The sequence below is a fragment of the Fukomys damarensis genome, unplaced genomic scaffold (genome assembly GCF_012274545.1).
Source record: "Fukomys damarensis isolate Sample0158 unplaced genomic scaffold, DMR_v1.0_HiC HiC_scaffold_17, whole genome shotgun sequence".
NCBI lineage: Eukaryota > Metazoa > Chordata > Mammalia > Rodentia > Bathyergidae > Fukomys > Fukomys damarensis.
In genome coordinates, this window is record NW_022900929.1 from 57,771,366 (window position 1) to 57,792,877 (window position 21,512).

The 21,512-nt window shown below is 36.5% G+C and overlaps 1 protein-coding gene across 1 annotated transcript in view; it reads left to right on the top strand.

The window, feature by feature from the left end:
* Prorp (protein only RNase P catalytic subunit) overlaps window positions 1-21,512 on the top strand; it is a 101,180-nt gene that overhangs the window by 22,623 nt on the left and 57,045 nt on the right. The window contains exon 5 of the mRNA XM_010633608.3: window positions 5,624-5,731. Within this exon, the coding sequence (XP_010631910.1) occupies window positions 5,624-5,731 (108 nt within the window). The remainder of the gene's footprint in view (window positions 1-5,623; window positions 5,732-21,512) is intronic.

A 21,512-nucleotide genomic window follows, 5' to 3' on the forward strand; every position in this document is an offset into this window, starting at 1 on the left:
TTTTTTTTTTTTTTTTTTTCTTTCTTTTTTTAGTTTTGAGACAGTCTTAACTATAAGTCCAGGCTGGCCTCGAACTCACTATGTAGCCCAGGCCCTCTCAAACTCTGGATCTTCCTGCCTCTTAAGTAATCTGGAGCATTGGGATTACAGGCACAGCCTACCACATCTGGCTGCCAAATGTGGTTTTAAAGGCCTGGTAAATTTCAGCTTTGCTTGAAAAGTCAAATCTGCTAAACCTGGATCTTTATTTTGCATGGCAACAAGCAGCTGGACTAAGCACTGGATGTTTCCTTTATAAGGGCCTGTCTTTTCCACTTTGTCTAAGGGGAGGTTTGACTATACCTTGCTTTCCTCTCAGATCTTGAACAGTGGACTTCTACCATTTGCTATTTGACATTTTGCCTTCTCTGTTGTGTTTTCTTAGATTTGGCCCACTTTACTTCTTTGTTTTACCTGCCTGGTCCTCTCAGGCTTTTGAGTTAACAGCCTCTGAAAAAATCATAATTTACAATTCCTTTGCAATTACACTTTGCAGATTTAGTCTTGAGAGCAGAAAATAAGTAATGATGATAGAAGTTGTGATTGTTGGGCCAGGGATGTACCTCAGTGGCGCCACACCTGTCTGGCAAGCACAAGGTCCCGAGTTTGATCTTCAGTACCAAAAAAAAAAAAAAGTTGTGACTGTTGTCGAGAAGAAACACACTGAATTTAAAAAGCCTATACATTACAAAAATAAAAGGCTCTGTATAGGCCAATGAACACATAGAAAGACACCACCTCATTAGTCATTAGGCAAATAGGTGTCAAAATTATGAGGAGATGCCAGCTTCATCATAACCATGAGCATGGCTGTAATAGACCATAACCATGTTGGTGCAGATGTGGCGAAGTTGGAACCCTTGTAATTATAGTTGGGAAGGTAAAATGGTGCAGCTATTTTGGAAAAACCTGGCCGTTCCTCCAAAAGTTAAATATAGAGTTACCCTATGACTGGATAAATCTATTCCTAGGAATTACAAAATAAATGAAAGTGTAGACTCCTGCAAAACTTGTATGGAAATGTTCATAGCAGCATTATAGGCAAAAATGGAAACAACTCAAATGTCCACCAGCTGATGAATGGATAAGAGATAGTATATCTCTATACAATGATATGATATTTGGCAGTGAATAGAAATGAAGTATTAATTCCTGCTACACATGGATAAACCTGGAAAATGTCCTAAATGAAAGAAGCTAGTCACAAAAAACCATGTGTCTATATGATTGAGTTTATAATAAGAACTCAGAATAGGCAAACCTATAGGAACAGATTTGATTACTGATTGCTTTGTGGTGGTGAGATGGGTAGGCATAACTGCCAGTAAGTATGGGGTTTCTTCTAGGAGGGACAAAATGCTCTAAAATTGGATCATAGTAATATTGCACACTCTGAATTATACTTTCAAATGATTGAATTTTATGGTATATTATTTTTCAATAAAACTATTTTTAAAAATATTCAGTGATCAGAAAACAAATAATTCAAAGATGGATAGATTTTCATACCCCAGGTCACTGCCGATGTGCATTCAAGGACAATCCCAGCAGTGTCCTTAGATATTCTTTTTTAAAAAATAAATTTTATTTATTTTATTCCATCCCCCCAAGCCCCCTCCCCTCCCTGTGTATAGAAGCTTTGTTTCCATTTTTTCCTTCTATTTTCGCTTTTTAGAAAGATATTCTTTGTTTTTTCTTTCTTTCTTTCTTTTTTTTTTTTTTTGGTACCAGGGATTGAACTTGGAAACTTGCGCTTGAGAGGCATGCGGCAGAATTACTGAACTAAATCCCTTGCTAGAAAGATGTTCTTGATGTGAATTTACTTTCCATTAAAATAGCTAAACTTGCAGATTGTAGTGCTTTCTCAGTAGGTCAGCTTTTTCTTTGCTGTGCATTATTTGCAAGGCCTATTCAGTAGCTTTTGAATTCAATAGTAAACAGATTTAGTTTGAAAACTATGCGTCTTTAGGAAAGTATTACCCAGTATCCCTGGTTGGTGCACTTTGGTAAGTGGAGCTTTAGCAAAGGGAAGAAAAGCTCCACCTACTGTCTTGGGTTTTTCTGGCTAAGTAAAAGGCATGGATCAGAAGGATAATCTTTGGAGGGGGATTTCATTACATATCCTGTTTATTGTATAGAGGCTCCTGAGACTCACCTTGCAGGTTAACCATCTCAAATCTACCCTTTTCCATTCTGTGATTTTTAGGGGTTTCCAAATGTTATTAACATCTACAATAACAGAACTGGAGGGAGATTTTATAAAATGTCTAGTTTTACCCTGGATTTTTTTTTCAAATGTCTGTCTTGCCAGTAACAATGAATTACCTTAGTTTGTCACTACTCCTGAGGTGAATATATTAGTGAAACTTTATTGTTATAAATTTAATAATTTGCTCTGTTTCCATAGATCTGAGTATATAGACTGAAATTTTAAAAAGTCATATCATGTGTAAACTGTTTTAATTTTCCTTGATAGTTTTCATTTATATAAAAAGCATCCCTCTTCCAACCCATATTTTTTTATTTTTTTTTTGTACTGGGGATTGAACTCGGGACCTTGCACTTGCAAAACAGGCACTGGAACCACTGAGCTAAACCCCGGCCCAACCCATGTTTAATTGTGATAGTAATTTGAACTCTAATATTTTATAGGAAATATATTGAAGCAGAGAGAGATTTTATTTATTTATTTATTTTTTATTTTTTGAGACAGGGTCTCACTATATAGTTCAGGCTGGCCTTGAACTCTCTATTATAGCCCGGGCTTGCCCTGAACTCACATCAGTTCTACTGCCTCAGGCTCCTGAGTGTTGGGATTACAGGCAAGCACCACTATTCCCAGCAAGTAGAGAGATTTTAAAGGAAGGTATTTTGCTGAGTGGAAGTGAAGGAGTAAGAAGGGAACTGAAGTTGGCAAAGATAGAAAAGCTAGTGAGGTCAAGTGAGAAATAAAAACATACATAGGGATCAGTGGTAACTTTAAAGATGAAATATATTTGTATTAGTATTAGGCTTTTCTTTTGTTTTAAGATCAGCTTTATTAAAGTGCAATTTATATATAATGAAGTTAACTGAGATACAATCCAGGATCTGGAGGTGTAGTTTTGGACAGAGCACTTGTCTAGCTGTGCAAGGCGCTAGATCCCATTCCCAGCACCAAGAAAAAAATACATATGTAAATAGTTCAGTGAGTTCTGACAAGTGTGTACAGTTGTATAATCACCTCCATCCATAATCAAGATATGGAACATTTATATCTATCAAAACATTTCCTTTGTAAAAAAAAATCCCTTCGTATTCATTAGTCAGTTCCTTCTACCTGTAGAACCATTAATCTGTGTTATATGTGTTGGCACATACAGTTTTGCCACTTTTAGAATTTCATATAAACTGAAATCATATATTACTGGCCATTTATGTCTGCCTTTTTCTCATTCAACATTATATACACTTGAGCTTCACCCATATTGTAAATTTGTATACAAATATTGATACCGGAATAGTATTCTTTTGTCTGGATGTGCTACCTTTGTTTTTCCGGTACCAGCAATCAAACTCAGGACCTTGCGTGAAGCAGGTGCAGTGCCACTGAGCTGCATCCCCAGCCCCACTTTTTTTTTTTTTCCATCCATTCATTCATTCACCACTTTGAATTTTCCAGCTTTGCCAGTTAGCAATAAAGCCACTATTAGCACTCACATCTAAGTCTTTGTGTGGGTGTGGGTCTTCATTTCTCTTCTGTGTATACACAGAAGTGATATTGCTGTTGCATGATAAGTGTATGCTTCATTTTATAGAAAAAATACCAGATTGTTTTCCAAAGCTGTTATACCATTTTGCATTCCTGTGTTTGGTAGTTCCAGTTGCCCCACATACTTGTCCTACTCAGTCTTTTGAGTTTCAGCCATTCCGGAGGGTATGTAATAGCTCTCTGGGAAAGTTTCCCTAATGATTGAGAGGGAGTTCTTCATCTTTATGACACTGATATGGTAATATTACTTGATCTGCAGTTGATTCCCAGTTTTTGTCACTTGTCCTAATAATAGCCTTTATAAGCTTTTCCTTCCCTTGGATTCCGTTCAGAATCATACATTGTGTTTGGCTGTCATGTTTCATTTGTCTCTTTTAATCTTCAGTAACAAAAATTCTTTTGTTTTTCTAATACCTCAACTTTTGCTTAGTTTTTAGTGTTTGCTCTTTGTTTGTTTGTTCGTAACTGGGTCTCACTATGTAGCCCATGCTGGCCTTGAACTCATAATTCCTCCTTTTTCAGCCTTGTAGTAGTTGGGTGATAGGTATGTAGTCTTGGTCATTCTTTAGTATGTTCAGACACATGGTTGTTTTTGTTATTTTGTTTTAGCTTTGGTTTTTGGTTTTTTGTGGTGCTAGGGATGGAACCCAAGGCTTCATGAGGCACTCTGCCACTGAACTATACCCCTAGACCTATAGTCAATTTTTTTTGTTTTATTTTGTTTTTTTTTTCCCTATAGTCAGTTTTTAATCTGGAATTTATATTATCATCTAGCATTCCAGTACAAGCTATTCCATCATTACCAGACATGGAACATCCTCCCTTCTTTTTTTTTCTCCATAGCACTTACCATATTTGACATTTAATTTACTTTACTCATTTGTTTTATTTTGTGTGTCCTCCCACTAAGCTCTCTTAAGGTAGGGATTTTTGTCTTTTTGGTAAAGTGCTAGGCATAAAGTAGAAGCTAAATAAATACTTAAATGAATGACTAGATGAATCTTCCACTCTTCAAAACAGCTATAAGCAAACAAAAGCTGATTAATGCTACAAAAGAAGCTACTGCTTTTTTAGTTTTTTTCTTTTAGCACACTTTTTCTGGTAGCTGGTGCACCTGTGGTTCACTTCTCCTTGGCTTTCTGATAGGATTAAGAGATTTTGACATTTCATTCTCTTCATGACTAACATGGGTCAACTGAGCAATCTAGCTAGCTGGATGTAGATCAAATAAGGTCACATGTGAAGGCACTGTGAAGTATAAAGCACTATGAGATTAAAACGTGTTATCAGGTAATTCTGTGTAACTGTATACATTAGTCTGGCTTTTTTGTTGTTGGGTTTTGAACCCAGAGCCTCGTGCATGCTAGGTAGGTGCCTTACCAGTGGGAAAATCCCTCCCCTTTTAAGACAGGGTCTTGCTAAGTTACCCAAGCTGGCCTCAAACTTGTGATGCTCCTGCCTCAGCCTGCAAAGAACTGAAATTACAGGTGTTGAGGTTTCATTTTGAGAGTATTTTTTGTGTTTATGTTTGTGTGTGTGCTTTTAAGGGAAGAATATTTAGAATTATCAAAACAATAATGGGCTGGGGATTTAGCCAGTGGTTCTGCTGTCTGCCTCGCAAGTGCAAGGCCCTGAGTTCAATCCCCAGTTCCAAAAGAAAAAAAAAAAAACATCTGCAGCCTGCCTCGCAAGCACAAGGACACAAGTTCAATCCCTGGTACCAACAAAACAAAACAAAACAAAAAAACCAAAAATAATAAATGTTGCCACAACATGTTTACGATAAAGTCCATACTCAGTTCTTGTTAGTGTCTTATTTGACTTCTTTTCTAGGAACTGAAGAGATTTGTGAAGTTTATAAAATCCTGTCCTCCTTTTGATGTTGTCATTGACGGGCTCAATGTTGCCAAAATGTTCCATAAAGTTCGAGAATCTCAAATGGTAAGTACAAATTCAATTTTGCTATTCTCCATCACCATAAATGTTTATTCTGTCCATTAGTGATCTTCCTTGAGGATCTTTGCTCTCCATTTTTTTCTTCCCCAAAAACTAAACTCTTAAATGTACCACAGTGACCAACTGTTCATCTCAAAGCCACTGTTTTTATGTAAGTGTTCTATAAACTAGGGAGTAAGAAATTAAGAGTTGAGGAGTTAAAAGAAAAACCACATCACAAATGGCCAGCCCTTTGTATAACCTTTAGCCTCTCTCCTCCTAGCCCTCTGCCCTCTTTGGTGTTGCTCTTTCATTTTCCTGCAGGTCAACCCCTCTGAAAATTACCAGTATATTAGGATATAATATCAAGAGATACTAGTCACTTGTTACACTCGTTTTTTTGTTTTGGTTTTTGGTTTTTTTCCTCCAAACATAGTACATTCATAAACTAACTTAAGCAGGTCTTCTTTCACACGGTACTCATTTATCAATTTACAAATATCCTAGCAGTCTCTAAAAAGAATATCATGATTTTTCATTGCAGCAATGAACAGTTATTTTATCTCTATTTTGTAGGTTAGAAAATTGAGGCTAATTTTATATAATAAATCCTTAGATAACAATCATACCATAAAAATTAAATGGTAAGCAACACTTGGATTTCAGGGTTGTGGCTCTTAACATTGGCAATATATGGTCGTTCATCTGTAGTTGAACTGTGTTGTTTCTTCAAAATTGCTGCCAACATAAAAGCCTTTTGTCAGAGATGTTACAAGTCCATTTTGGCCATTTACACTCAGAAAAGCTCACAAGTAGAAAAAAGGACAAGCTTGACTTACAGAAATTTTTTGATATACTTTTAGTTTATATTTGTGTCTACATTCTTGTGCTGAAGTATGTTTTTTATTTTTTCATTTTAAAAATATTTTTTTAAATAAATAAAAAAAAATTTTTTTAAATGTAAAAAGGAAATGGAATTTCTTTTCTTTTTGGTTTTTTGAGACAAGTTTTTACCATGTAGCCCAGGCTGGCCTTGAACTTGTGGCCATCCTCCTATCTCAGCCTCCCAAGAAAAAAAAAATTTTTAAATGTAAAAAGGAAATGGAATTTCTTTTCTTTTTGGTTTTTTGAGACAAGTTTTTACCATGTAGCCCAGGCTGGCCTTGAACTTGTGGCCATCCTCCTATCTCAGCCTCCCAAGTGCTGGGATTATATGCAGAAATATTTTGTATTTCTTATATACATGAGAGAGCCTTTGAGGTAGTAATATTGACAAAGGCTCAGTGTGACAGCACTGGGTTCAACCCCTAGTACAGAAAGAGAGAGACAGGGAGACAGAGACAGAAGGAAAGAGATAGGTTAGATTTTGTAAAAGTAATATGTGTTCAGGCCAGGGATTTAGCTCAGTAGTACTGTGCCTGCCTAGCCACAAGGTCCTGAGCTCAATTCCCTGTACCCCCCCAAAAAAGGTATTGATTGTAAAAAAATTTGGAAAGCACAGGGAAGGAAAAGCATATAAATAATCCTATTCAGCAATAATCATTGTCAGTGTTTTATTTCCTCCCAATATTTTCCTGTTTTATTTAATTGAATTCTGTGTAATAATTAAAACTAAATTTTAATTTACAGTTGTTCAAAACTCTGTATAAAAATAACATAAAAAGACTAGAAGAAATCCCATGTAACATTTGCATATTTGAGATCAGAAGGGACTTTGAAGCTTATAATAAAATTCAGGAGGAAAAAATATATCAATTTGCTAGACAGTAAAAAATACTGTAAACTGCCACCTGCCTCAAAAGTACAAGGACCCGAGTTTGATCACCAGTGCCTCCCAGGTGCAGTGTCCCAAGTTCAACCCCCAGTACCAAAAAGAAAAAAAAAAAAAAAATTGTTAGAATTTTTCTGATAATGCAAAAAATGCAGTGGGATTGAAGTACAGATTTTTAAAGCAAGGAAAGGCTGTTATGATTGATTTTTGTATTTTGAAAAGTTGGTATTGAACTTTAAATTTCTGTCTACTGAAAGCTTCTCCTACATATTCAAGAAAGTTGACTAACTTCTAGAATGTTATAATTGTAAGAAAAAGGAATCATCCAATGTGAAATATACATAAAATACAGTATTTTTCAGTCTGTCTTGGAGTTATACGTTGCTCCTAAAAGTGCTACAGAAGTGAAGAACATGGCTTCAGTGGAGGGGGTTGTGTAACATGTCACTGAGAGGATATATAGGACTCCTGTAGCCAAGAGTGCCTCAGTGTTTAAATGTTATTTTTTTATTTATTTATTGGTACCAGGGATCGAACTCGGGACCTTGTACTTGTGAGGCAGGCAACACAACCACTCACTGAGCTAAATCCCTGGCCCTTAAATGTTAATTTTAATTTCATAAAACTTATGGTATAGAACTGTGTGGAGTTTTTTAATGTATGATGTTTGCTTTTTGCTTAAAAGCTGTTTATTACCAAATTGGTGGTGCGTGTTATAATTTTGGATATCTTTTGTTCCTCAGTACTAAGGATTGAACCCAGGGCCTTTGCCCTGGGCCACACCTCCAGCCCTTTTTTTATTTTATTTTGAGACAGGAGCTCTCTTTGTTGCCCAAGCTGAGTTTGAATTCATAATCCTCCTCCCTCAGCATCCCAGAGTTCTAGGTTTATGTGCCACCATTCCTGGCTTTGGGTAACTTAGTAGTGATGAGGAAGTACAACTCTAGGATATACTGAACGATTTGGAGACTAAAGTCTCCATGTTTCACTTTTGGTATAATTTGGAGTCTTGATCAAGTTATGTCTCAGTGCCTTAGCATTTGCATTTTTTCTTTTATTAGGACTTAATATATGATAATATTCTACCTTTTCGAATTTACAGTTCAACTGGGTATGTGGCACACATCTGTAGTCCCAGCACTCAGGAGGCTGAGGCAGGAGGATTGCTGCAAGTTTAAGGCCAGCCTGCACTACAAAGTGACACCCTGTCTCAAAAAAACAAACAAACAAAAGATTTACAATTCAGTGGTCTTTAATGTATTCATGAAGTTTTACAATTATCACCACTAATTCTAGAACATTTTAATTTTCTGTAAATGAACTCCATACGGTCATTCCCATTCTCCCTTAGTATATCATCCCTAGTCTGCTTTCTGCCTTTCTGGGTTTGCCTATTTCAGATTTTTTTTTTTCCTTGAGACAGGTTCTCATTATGTAGTTCAGACTGGCCTTTAACTCACTGTGTAGCCCAGGCTGGCCTTGAACTCAGAGTGATCCTTCTGCCTCAGCCTCACAAGTGCTTGGATTAAAGGCGTGTCCCACTACACCCAGTTTACTGTGTACATTTTCTTCTAAGAGTTTTATAGTTTTAGTTTTTATATTTACAGTGTCTTTGATTTTAGAGAAACAGTCTAACCTTGGGTAAATGATAAGCCAACACAATTTAGAGTATAGACTAGAGGGAACTAACCTTGGCCCTTTCTAATTCATTTGTTTAATTTCTGTAAATCTGAGCAGCATAGGAAGACTTCGTACTTATCTTGTAGATTTTTAAAAATTGTGAAGTGTATCCTGCTTCATATATGTATACATACATCATGTATACATTTACATATGCATACGCAAATCTATGTGTGTGTGTGTGTATATATATATACATATGTGTGTGTATCTCTACATATATACATGCATATAGGCATAAAGACATATATTATGCAGAGGTAAAGTTTGAGGCCAGCCTTGGCTACATAGTAAGTTCAAGGCCAGCCTGAACCACATAGTGAGACCTTGTCTCCAATCAATCAATCAATCAGTATTTTAATTTGGTTTCAGGTATTCAGAAAGAAGGTTCTAGGTTTGTTTGTTTAAGAAGAGGCAAGGGTTTTGAGTAGTTGAGAGATGAATTGTATAGCTTTCACTTTGAGAAGGACAGTTAGAGTGTCTTGGCAGGGACGATGATGTTGATCCAGTTACTGTTTATTGAGTACCTATGCCTTGCCACTGCCATTTTAAACTCTGTGGGTATCTCTGTAAATATAAACCAATAATGGGAGTGAATGCTAGTAGCAGTATCAGGATAATAGTTGTATTATCTGAACAAGAAACATGTATTTTTTTATCCTCTTTTCTATTAATGATTCTTATGGTCATGTATGACTCTTACAGATTTCTTGTCAGAATAGAGAGAATAATAGGGCTGAGGATTTAGCTCAGTGGCACTGCTCCTATTTTGCAAGAACAAGGTCCTGAAAAAAAAAAAAGCTGGCATGATGGCGCATGCCTATAATCCCAGCACTTGGGAGGCTGAGGCAGGAGGATTGCTGCTAGTTTGAGACCAGCCTGGGCTACACAGTTCCAGAGCGGTCTGAACTACATAGTGAGACCCTGTCTCAAAAACAAAAACAAAAAGAATAAGGTCCTGAGTTCGATCCTCAGTACAGGGTCAAAGGGATAAAGAGTAATATATACCCAAAATACGCAATGTAAAATGTTTTTGGAACCAGGGATTGAACTCTTGTGCTTGTGAGTCAGGTGGCAGCACCACTGAGCTAAATCCCTGGCCAAAATGTTTTTAAAGTATTGCAAAATGGCTTAGTAACATTCAGTTTTCCAAAATATGTTATAATTTAGAAGAATTTTTAACTAAATTTTGATATGTTAATTATCCCTTGTACACCACTGGTGTTAGCTTTTATGTAACACTTCAGTTCATTATTTGGTACAAAATATAATGTTTTAAATTTTCTTAGATGAAATTTTTTAATATTAAGGTTCTTTGTAATGTAGTAAACTTAATTTTTATATAGTAGTTTTAGCTTTATGGTTTTCTTTTTATCAACAGCCATCTTACAGTAATATTTTATTTAGACTCTTACAAATACTTCTAAGAAAAAGTATAGGCTGGGGATTTAGCTTAGTGGTTCCGCTACCGGCCTTAAAAGTTCAAGGTCCCGGGTTTGATCCCCAGTACCAAACAAAAAAACAAAGTATTATGTAAATAAGTAGAAGTAGAAATTAAATTGTATTCATTTTTTAAAAAGCTGAGTGGGGGGAATAATTGATAACACCATTCACCAAAATCTTCAATCCCCAAACAAAAGATTTCAGCCTCAATTGTTGTCTTTTTCACCAGCCAGTTTACGGACTTTTATTGATTGTAATCCTCAAACATATCTCATAATCTAGTTGCTTCTTTCCATCTTCATGATCATCATCTCTCACTAAAACTCTTAAGTGGTTGATTTGCTTTTTCACCCTGGCCTCAAAAACTTCCCATTGCAGTTAAAATAAAATCCAAGTTCCTTATCATGGATTATGGTATCTTTCATCAGCTGGCTTTTACCTTCCTTTTCAACCTCATCTATGGTTTTTTGAATTATAGGCATGCTAGTATTTTTCTTATTCCTCATACATACCAAGCTTGTCACTTCCTCAACATCTTTATGCTTGCCTGGCCCTTCCAGTTTAAATGTTCTTCAGATTAGCTGAATCATTAGCAACACCTTAGAGGTCTTCCTTTTTTCTTCTAAAGTATCTCTACTCTGCTTACCCACCTCTACCTATAGTTTCAGTTACATCAACTTACTTCTGTGGTGGATTACAATGACCATAGATTCTTTGCAGTTCCTCAGATTGAGAGATGAAGTCTGTTTTCTCATCTCTTGAGTCTGGACTCGTTGTAGGAATTGTTCTGACCAGTAGAATGTGGTGGAAATGACAGTGTGAGACCTTCAAGCAAGGGTTCCAGCATGGCTGCTATCACTTTCTAGGAACTACCACCTTGTAAAGAAACTCAGGTTAGTTTTCCTGAGAATGAGGAGAGAGGGAGGAAGAGAAAGAGACCCTGGTTTGTAAGAGCTTCTGCTCTGATGTGATGCCTGTCACTTCTGCTCACACTGTATTTTGTTAGCAGCTAATTTAGGTTACCCAGCCATACCAGTTCAGTAGGACACAGAAGGCAATCTTTCCATGTGCTTGGAAGCAGAAAGAGAATGAGTATTTTCAAACAGCTCTGATAGCAGCCACACTGATGCCTTGTAGTTATGATTGTCAAATCTTGAGCTTGGGAGCTAGAAATGAATTGCAAAACAGCCTTTGCCTGGATCTTTTCTTCAAAATCAAGGTCCTTCACTGACATTTTATGTGGCAAAAGCTGCTATTTTTATGGATTATTTTTCCTAAAATGATGAGGGAGGGAATTCTAAAAGACTCCGTGACTCATACTTTACACATACTTTCACAATTTTCGTTTTCAGAAATGAATTTTTCTTTTCAGTCACCAAGTCATCGCTAGTGGTTGGTGATGTGAGATTGCCTTAAGGGGACAGGGACAACATGCTTACTTTTCACTTAGAAAACAAAAGGACAAAAAGTGCAAAGCTTCTTATGGTGCATTTTGTCTTATTATTTTCCAGCCGCACACATCTACCTGTGATTCAGTCCTGATGCTTTTGTTCCTTATTCTTTTTGCAGCCTGAATTTGGATTTTTGGTGTTCATAAGCTCCTCTAATGTACGGTGTATGGGGAGGGGAAAGTACATCATTTTAGTTAATATTACTAGCTGTTCAAAATTCTGTTCCCTATGTCTGTAGATAACTGAGAATTGGTTAAAATGGCTTCAGCAAAATGAAAATTTATAATGTAATTTAGAAGAATTATGGCCAGACATCAGCCCTGAATGCTTTCATTCTTTCAGAATGCTTGGGACTTTGAATAGAAAGCAGTTTGGTGGAAACACTGCAGAATTTGTTTTGATTGCCATGTCTTAGTTGGTTTTACTACAGTGAGAGAAAAATTGAGGCAAGGGAATTAGCCATTAAAGGTCATTTGGTAGAGCATTTACTTGGCAGTGACTTCTCATTTTTTTTTTCTACCACTTAAGTTATTTTATTTCTCTCTATTGATTTACATAACCTCTTGTAAGTGTTTCAATACCATAAAGCACCTAAGATACAATAAGCTATGCTCAGGATTTTTGTGTGAGCATACTGGGTTTGTTGTTTTTTTTGCTCAATCTCTAGAAATGTAATACAGTTTTTCACCAACTGTGCTTGCAATTATGTTTCAATAGTGTGAAAGTATCAAGGAAATTCATAAATACCTTATGTTTTTAACAGCAAATGTTAAATATTTAAGTGGAATTGTTCTTGTGTTCCTTCTGCTTAAACACTATCTCTTAAGGGCTTGCTTTACAAAGAGAATTAGTATCTTGTTCTTTGGGTCCCAACTCTTGGGTGTCATATTGCTACTTTTACCTTTGAGGAACTACCAAGTCTCCTCTGAGAAGGTGTATGAGTAAATTTTTTCTGTATTACAATCTAGAATTGAAAACTTCTTTTCCTGGCACACTTTCATCTGTTCATTGCTAATGATTAAATCAGAAATGATAGATGATTGGAAATAACTTCCCAAAGTTGTAAATTTTGGTCATCTGGTTAACAACAGTTTTATCCAATGGAATTTAAAAGGTGCTTCTTGGGCCGGGGATGTAGCTCAGTGGCGCCATGCCTGCCTGGCAAGCGTAAGGTCCTGAGTTCAATCCCTGGTACCAAAAAAATAAATACATACATACATAAATGATTGTTCTTAATAGTGTTTTTAAGACTGATTACCCAATTTTAATTATTTCTGAATTAAAACTCTAACCCAGGGCCAGGGATTTAGCTAAGTGGTTCTGGCACCTTCTTTGCTAGCAGAAGGATCCAAGTTCGATCACCAGTACCAAAAAAAAAAAAAAGTAAAACTCTAATCCAGGAAATTCACCTGACTCACTTAGGGCCAACTTAATTTTTACTTATATTTTCTGACTTTAAGACTAATACAGTTTACATTATATCATGCTGTTTCCTACAGAGAGGTTTCAGTTTATAAATAGATATGTGCTCAAAATATCTAAAAGCAGAAAATAAAGATGCTTGGGTTCTTGGTTGACCCATATTAATGCTAAACTCTTATTAATTATATACTGTAAGTCTGTTGAGCCTTAATATATACTAACAGATAGATGCTTTGGTTCTCAAACTTGAGTGCATCCAAATCATTTTGAGGATTTGTGAGTGTGGTTCCTGACTCAGAAGGTCTGGAGTGGGGCTGAGAATTTAATTTGCTTTTCTAAAAAGTTCAGGTAAGGCTGATACTGTGGATCTAAGATCACATTTTGGGAATCACTCTTTCGTAAAAGTGGTTTCTTGGAAGTATACTCCTACTGCTTTACAAAAACAAGTGATTTTAGAAGTCAAATGTCTTTTAATGAGTCTTAGAATGGAAATCTGGTTTTTTAAAAACTAAATATGTGAAACTCATTTTAGAGAACTGGAACTTGGTCCCAAAAGTGATATACTTCTTCCATTTTCAAAATAGAAGTTTGTTAGGGCCGGGGATGTAGCTCAGCAGCCCTGTGCCTGCCTGGCAAGCACAGGGTCCTGAGTTTGATCTCTGGTAACAAAACAGAAATTTTTTGTTTCCATACCCAACAGTTATTTTGTTTCCATAACCAAGAAGTTATATTGCCATTTTGATGCTTAAATGACTTTAAAAAGAAATAAAACCTTTTTGTGGAGGGATAGTTTAGTGGTAGAATGCTAACCTAACATATATAAGGCTCTGGTTTCGATCCTCAGTACCCCTTCAAATTAGCCCAAAGGAGAGCATGTTAACTGGGGAAAACCTAAGGTTAAGAGTTACTAACTAGAATATCAAAGCGATGAAATTGCAGTTTGCTTCCTAAGGATTCTGAAATACCTATCACCCACATGAATCATTGTTAGTGTGAATTCATGGGATTAAAATCTGAAAAAAGTGAATCAATGAAAACGATCAGCTGTATATCTTAAAATAATCTGGTAGCAAGATTTAAATTCTGTTTCACGAAGGAGAGATACTAGGAAACAGGAAGGCAGATTTTGGGAGATAGGAAAAAGGAAGAGACAGGAAGAGGTGAAGGGGGGGATAAAAGGATCTAAAATGATCAAGACATGTACATGTACCAGTTTCTCCAAAACAAGCATCACTGTTCTATATTGCAACCATACATAGATAAATGAATAAATTCTGTTCCATTAGGGTTTAGGAAGGACTAATAAGCATTCTGTAAAATAGTAAAAAGTAAACCTAACTCTTGAGTTTTTTAAATAATTACCTCTAGCTAGTCAAAGATGTAAGTGACCCCGGGAAGTAGTGTGTGGGCCCTAATGACTGCCAATCCAGAATTCATTGAGGAGCACAAAGATATCTTAGAACAGCTAGAACAGCTTGGCTTTTTCTTACTTTTCATGGTTCATTACAAGGCAACTCAGGGAGATGACATTGCTCTTCAACAACATTGGGCTGACTATTTACTTCCCGCTGTTATGTGTCACCCACACTTCCTTGACACCGTAGTTCTCTTTTCTCATGTGACTGTTAGAAGATGCTTGAAGAATCTGTACCATGCAGAATTATTCTTTTTTGTTGTTAATATTTTTATTAGTGTCTATTTTATCCAAAAGAAGTTGTTTTGTTTTGTTTTGTTTTTTCAGCTTTAATTGAGTTTATTGGTACATTTTAGGGATACAGTACAGTTACATTCATTGTTGGGATCTTGTACCTCTACATGACAAGTCTTGGTTCTCATTTTTTCCCCTTGTCCCTGCCCTCCCTTTACCCCCTCCTCCCCTCCCCATCTACAAACACTTTATTTTCATCTTTTCATTATCTCACATTTTTTTCTTTTCCCTTATTACCCTTCCCCTACCCATCCTCACCTTCCCTACACCTTTAGCTCCTTTCTTCCCATTTCTAAATGTCAGTAATCTTATTAGGATCTTCTGTATTATTGCAGATTATTCACACCAGAGAAACTATTCAGTATTTACACATGTGTGACTTATTTATTTCACTTAGGAGTATATCTTCAATATGTATCCATTTTCCTATGAATAATTCTATTTTCTCATTCTTTATGGCTGAGTAATATTCCATTTTATAGAAAAACCACATCTTCTTTATCCAGTTTCCAACTGATGGGCAAATCGGCTGTTTCCAAGATTTAGCTATTACAAACTGTGCCGCTATAAACATGGGTGCACATACTTCTCTGTGATATGATTATTTTAGTTCTTTTGGAAAGATACCCAGCAGAGGGATGGCTGGGTCAAATGGAACCTCTAATTGCAGCTCTTTGAGGTATCTCCGTATTGATTTCCATAGTGGTTGCACCAGTCTGCACTCCCACCAACAATGGAGAAGGGTTCCTTTCTCCCCACAACCCCGCCAACATTTGTTATTGTGTGATTTCTTGATATCAGCCATTCTTTATGGGGTGAGGTGGAATCTCAGTGTTGTTTTCATCTGCATCTCTCGGATGACTAGTGATGTGGAACATTTTTTTCATATATTTACTTGCTGCTTTGACTTCTTTGTCTGAGAAATGTCTGTTCATTTCAGATGCCCATTTTTGAATCGGGTCTTTATATTTGGGGGGACTGATTGTTTTGAGTTCTTTATATATTCTTGATAATAGTCCTTTGTCTGAGGAACAGCTGGTAAAAATTTTTTCCCACATTGTAGGTTGTCTTTTAGTTCTGCTGATGGTTTCTTTTGAAGTACAGAAGCTTTTTAGTAAGATGAGATCCCAGTTGTTGATTCTATCTGCTAGTTCCCATGCTACTGAGGATTTGTTCATAAAGTCTTTTCCTATGCCACTGTCTTCCAGAGTTCTGCCTAACTTACCTTCCAGGAAGTTTAATGTTTCTGTTTTCATATTTAGATTTTTAATCCATTTGGATTTTAATTTAGTGCATGGTGAAAGATAAGGGTCTAGTTTTAATCTGTGGCAGGTTGAAATCCAGTTTTTCCAACACCATTTATTAAAGAGGCTATCTTTCCTCCACTGAGGATGGTCAGCTCCTTTGTCAAAGATGAGGTAGCTGAGTACATCTGGGTTTGTTTTTGTGTCTTCCAGTCTGTTCCACTGATCCTCAGGCCTGTTTCTTTGCCAGTACCATACTGTTTTTATCACAGTGGCTTTGTAGTATAGTTTCAAATTGGGAATTGTTATACCCGGTGCCATGTGTTTGTTGCCTAGGATGGCTTTTGCTATTCTAGGTCTCTTATGGTTCCAAATGAATTTTTGGATTCTTTTTTCTAGTTCTGTGAAATATAGTGTTTTGGTAGTATGGCCATTTTCACTATGTTGATTCTTCCTACCCAGGAGCAGGGGATATCTTTCCATGTTTTGTTTTTTAAGATAGGATCTCCCTCTGTACTTCTGGCTGGCCTTGAACTCACTGTGTAGTCCAAGCTTGTCTCAAACACGCAGTGATCCATCTGGCTCAGCCTCCTGAGTGCTGGGACTCTAGGCATGTGGCACCGTGCCAGGTAAAATATTGAGTTTCAATGTGGTATTTTCATACATGCATATATTTTTATCAATTATTTTTCTATATACCAACAGCTAATGAAAGATCAACTGTCAGGTGGGTTTTCAGGGAAGTGATCAAGGGCATATGCAGAAAGATAAGTGAAGCCAGGCAGAATTTCTGTATTGGATTTGGCTTCATATTTTTTTCATTTACAAATGACACAAAGATACACTTTGCCTTATGTTTGAAGCAGAACTTCCTCCGGCTTCTTTTGTCACAGATCAGGTATCTTGGAACAACCTATAAAGAACACATGGTGCCAAGTTCCTGCATCTGTTATCTCTGACAAAATCTTAACAGTAAGTTGATTCTCTGTCAACTGTGCCACAGATAATATTTGAGATAACTATTTGGGGTATGGTGAGATTGTGCATTATTATTGTGTATCTTGCTTCCATGACATTATTTTTAAACACCCTCCTTTGGGTAGGGGCCACCTATGAAAACATAACAATATTATTTGTTCATTAATTCACTAAGGTAACCAGTGATTCCAAAGTGAGGGATAAATTTACTTAAGCTTTGTCTGTTTTGTTTTTTATTGGACATTGTTCATGCTAGGCAGGCACTCCACCAGCTATAGTCCCAGCCTTTTATATATATATTTTTTTAATCTTAAATTTTATTTTGAAATAGGGACCTTTTTTCCAGGATAAACTTATTAATTTATAGAATTCACGTAAATCGTAAGATTAAGTAAGAACACTTTATTCAAGGAAAGTGTCATTATTCTTTATATTGAAACCAAAAAGGATTGTTCCTGTGGGCTGTCATGGAACAGGGTCACTGGGAACTCTGATTATTATTCACAACATTCTTGTTAGAACTAGGTGGCTGCGTTGTGTAAGAATTGGCAGAAAATGAGTCAGAAGAACAATGTATGAGCCTGAGAGGAGGCTCCAAAGGTGCTGAACAGGCCTCAATAACTCTGTACTACTAGTGCTATGAAATTGGTCAGAAAGTTGGTAGCAGGACTCCTGCCCTTTAACCCTTTGGGGAAATGAGTAAGCCAGTTTCCACTTCAGCTCCATAGTGTTCCAAAGCAGTGCTAGCCCTCACTTTAAAATACCCCATTGTAACTGAAAGTAGTAGAGCACACCCGTAATCCCAGCCCTGAGAAGGCTTGGGCTGGAGCATCACCAGAAGTTAAGGCCGGTCTGTGCTACATAGTGAGTTCAAGCCAGTTCAACTACAGCATGTGACCCTGTCTCAGAAGGTCAAAATAAAAAATGTATAATTACATTTTCATGCCTTTTTATAATGTCTACTAGAAAAATCATATCAGAATTTGCCTTCGAATTTGTTAAAATTTTGTGGGTACTTGCTGTGATTTGAATGTTGGGCCCCCTCCAAATTCATCTTGAAACCTCCCAGTTCAACAGTAATGGTGGGGTGGCACCTTAAGGAAGTGATTTAGGCACTGCCTTTATGGGATTAGCACCCTTTTAAAAGGGCTTGAGAAAGTGAGATCAGGTCCTTTTGCCCTTTTGTCCTATCCACCAAGTGAGGACACGGTATACAAGGTGCCATTTTGGATGTAGAGATTGAAGCCTTTGCCAGACAAATCTCCGGTGAGTTGATCTTGAGCTTTCCAGTTTCCAGATTGTGAGAAAATGCATATGCATTCTTTATAAATGACCCAGTCCTTGTATAGTTTGTTATAGTGGCACAAATGGACTGAGACAGTATTATTTGTTTATTTTTATTTATTTATTTTTTTTTAATGAAAGGCCAGGAATCTGTCTCAGTGGCTCTGCCACCTGCCTCGTAAGTGCAAGGGCTGGAGTTCGATCCCCAGTACCAAAAAAAAAAAAAAAAAAAAAAAATTAAAAAAAAAAAAAAAGATTTAAAAAAAAAATGAAGGTTGCAAATTCAACCTGAGAACATTTAATTTACCCAGTAGAGTTTTCATCCTCAATTAGTCCCATTCAGGCCGTAAAACCTAGAAACTGCTTATATATATAAAGTTACAGAATTAATGTAAATATAAACCTTCCAGTCATAATCTTTCTCCAGAGAAAGAGTTGCACATGTTATGTTATGGAGAGCAGAAAGACCTCATAAAACTTTTCTTGTCTGTTTAGGAAGAGATAATAGGACTGAGCTTAAGCTTGGTGGATAAATGGAAACAGCAGCTCTTCTTGAAGTGAACCAAAATAGCCCTGCAAAATACACATACAGTGTTTTAAGAGTATCAGTCTTTGACCAAAATAAGAACTTGAAAGTGAAAATCCCAGAGCCATAGCAGTTCCATAGTAGTAAAAACATATAAGTATACCATATTCTTAATTATTTTCCAGTACAGTATTTTGTTTTAGCACTTTTAGTGTATTACCTGGTTATCAGCTGACATGTAATCAGAGGAAGAAAATTTCCTAACACCTGGCACCTAATTAAATCCTGGCCTCAGTGAGTCACTTGCTGTAAGGATGACATGCTATAGACATTAGCCAGGTCCTCCCTGCCACCTGCATCACACAAACTGTAGAGTTTTTGACCACTAGTCCTGTTCATAGTTTATCCTGTTTGTGGTTTTGTTATGTGGCCATGAAGTTAAGACCCAGAAAATTCAGAATGATGTCAGAGCATGGCTAAATATTTGGCATTACTGGGGATTGAACTCAGTGACTTCACAATGAGCTACTCTTTAGCCCTTTTTAATTTTTTTCTTTTAATTTTGAGACAGGGTCTCACTAAGTCACTAAACTGTCCAGACTGGACTCAACCTTTGGATCCTCCTGCCTCAACCTCTCAGAGTGCTGGGATTATAGGTGTGTGCCACCACTCCTGGCTCCTTTAATATATTTTTAAAAGAGTAATTTTAGAAGCTATGAGTATAACCCAGTGGTAGAATGTGTACCTAGCATGTACGAGGCCCTGGGCTCAATCCCAGCACTGCAGAAAGTAAATAAATAATATCTAATAATTTTATATACTTTAGGTGCTAAATATTTCATGAGTTCATTTCATGTAATTTACAAAACTCTGTAAGATAAGTACTATTACTATTTCCATTTTACAGGGAGGAAACTAATGCTGAGAAAGACTAAATGAGTTTACATGTGATAGCTTCAGTATTTAAGCTAGGTGATTCATCCCAGTTCTCCTACACTGCCATACTGATCTGAGATTTGTCTTGTATCTCAGACTTTCTAGATAAAATTATTCTTTTTTAAAATGTATTTTACAATGAAGAAATCAGATACATAGCCTACTGAGAAATTGAAGCTTGTTGAAAAATAGAAGATAAGAACAAGTTCTAGAAAAGGGGGGATTGACTTATCCTAATAATGTTTTATGTTGTTGCTCAAAATTCATTCATTCAATTCAGAAATATAGTGTTCCTTTATCTTCTTTTTATTGGTATTATATTATTTTTATTCAGAAAGAATTGACTTTTTATATTTAGTCTCCCCATCCAAGAAAATGATGTATTTTTCCTTTTTGTAGCTTTAGTTTTTAAAATAAGGTTTTGTTTTTGTTTTTGTTTTTTTGAGACTAGGTCTTACTTTATAGTTCAGGCTGGCCTTGAACTCATGGAGATCTGCCTTCTTCAGCCACCCAAGTGCTGGGATTACAGGCATGTGCCACCATGCCCAGTTTTAAATAAGGTTTTTATTTTAGAATAGATGTAGATTCTGTAGAAAAGTTTCAATACAACCCAAATCTATTTTTTCCATCATTACCATCTTAGTATCATATGTTCATCACAATTAATAATCTAATACTGACACATTATAGCTAAAGACCACACTTTATTCAGATCTCTTGTCCCTTTCTCTTCCAGGGTTCCACCAGTATATACCACATTACATTCAGCCACAATGTCTCTAGGCTCCATTTGCTGTGTTGTATTTAAAGACTTGCCTTGGTTTTGGTGAATCTTGACAGTTTTGAAGAGTACTGGTCAGGTATTTCAAGTGGGAATCATGTCATGTTTTTCTCATGATGAGACTGCATTTGTGGGTAAAGTGCCATTCTCTTACGTCACATCAAAAGCATATGCTGTCAACATGAGTTACTTCTTTTGATGCTAAACCTGTTCACATGGCTGAGAAACTGTCAGAGATTTTGTATCCTTCAGAAGGAAATCATTATCTGCAGCCTCCTCTTGAAAAGATGGGAGAATTATGCCTCCTTCACTTTTTTTTTTTTTTTAGACAGGGATTGAACTCAGGTCCTTGTGCTTGTGAGGCAAATGTGGCACCACTGAGCTAAATCCCTGGCTCTAAATCGTTTATTTGTAATATGGATATTTGTTTTACTACTTTTGGTTATAATCTAATACTGTTGGGCCAAGAATGTAAATCAGCGTCACAGCACCTGCCTGGCAAGTGTGAGGCCCTGAGTTCCTGGTACCAAAAAAAAAAATAGTAATACTACTTTATTTTGCTG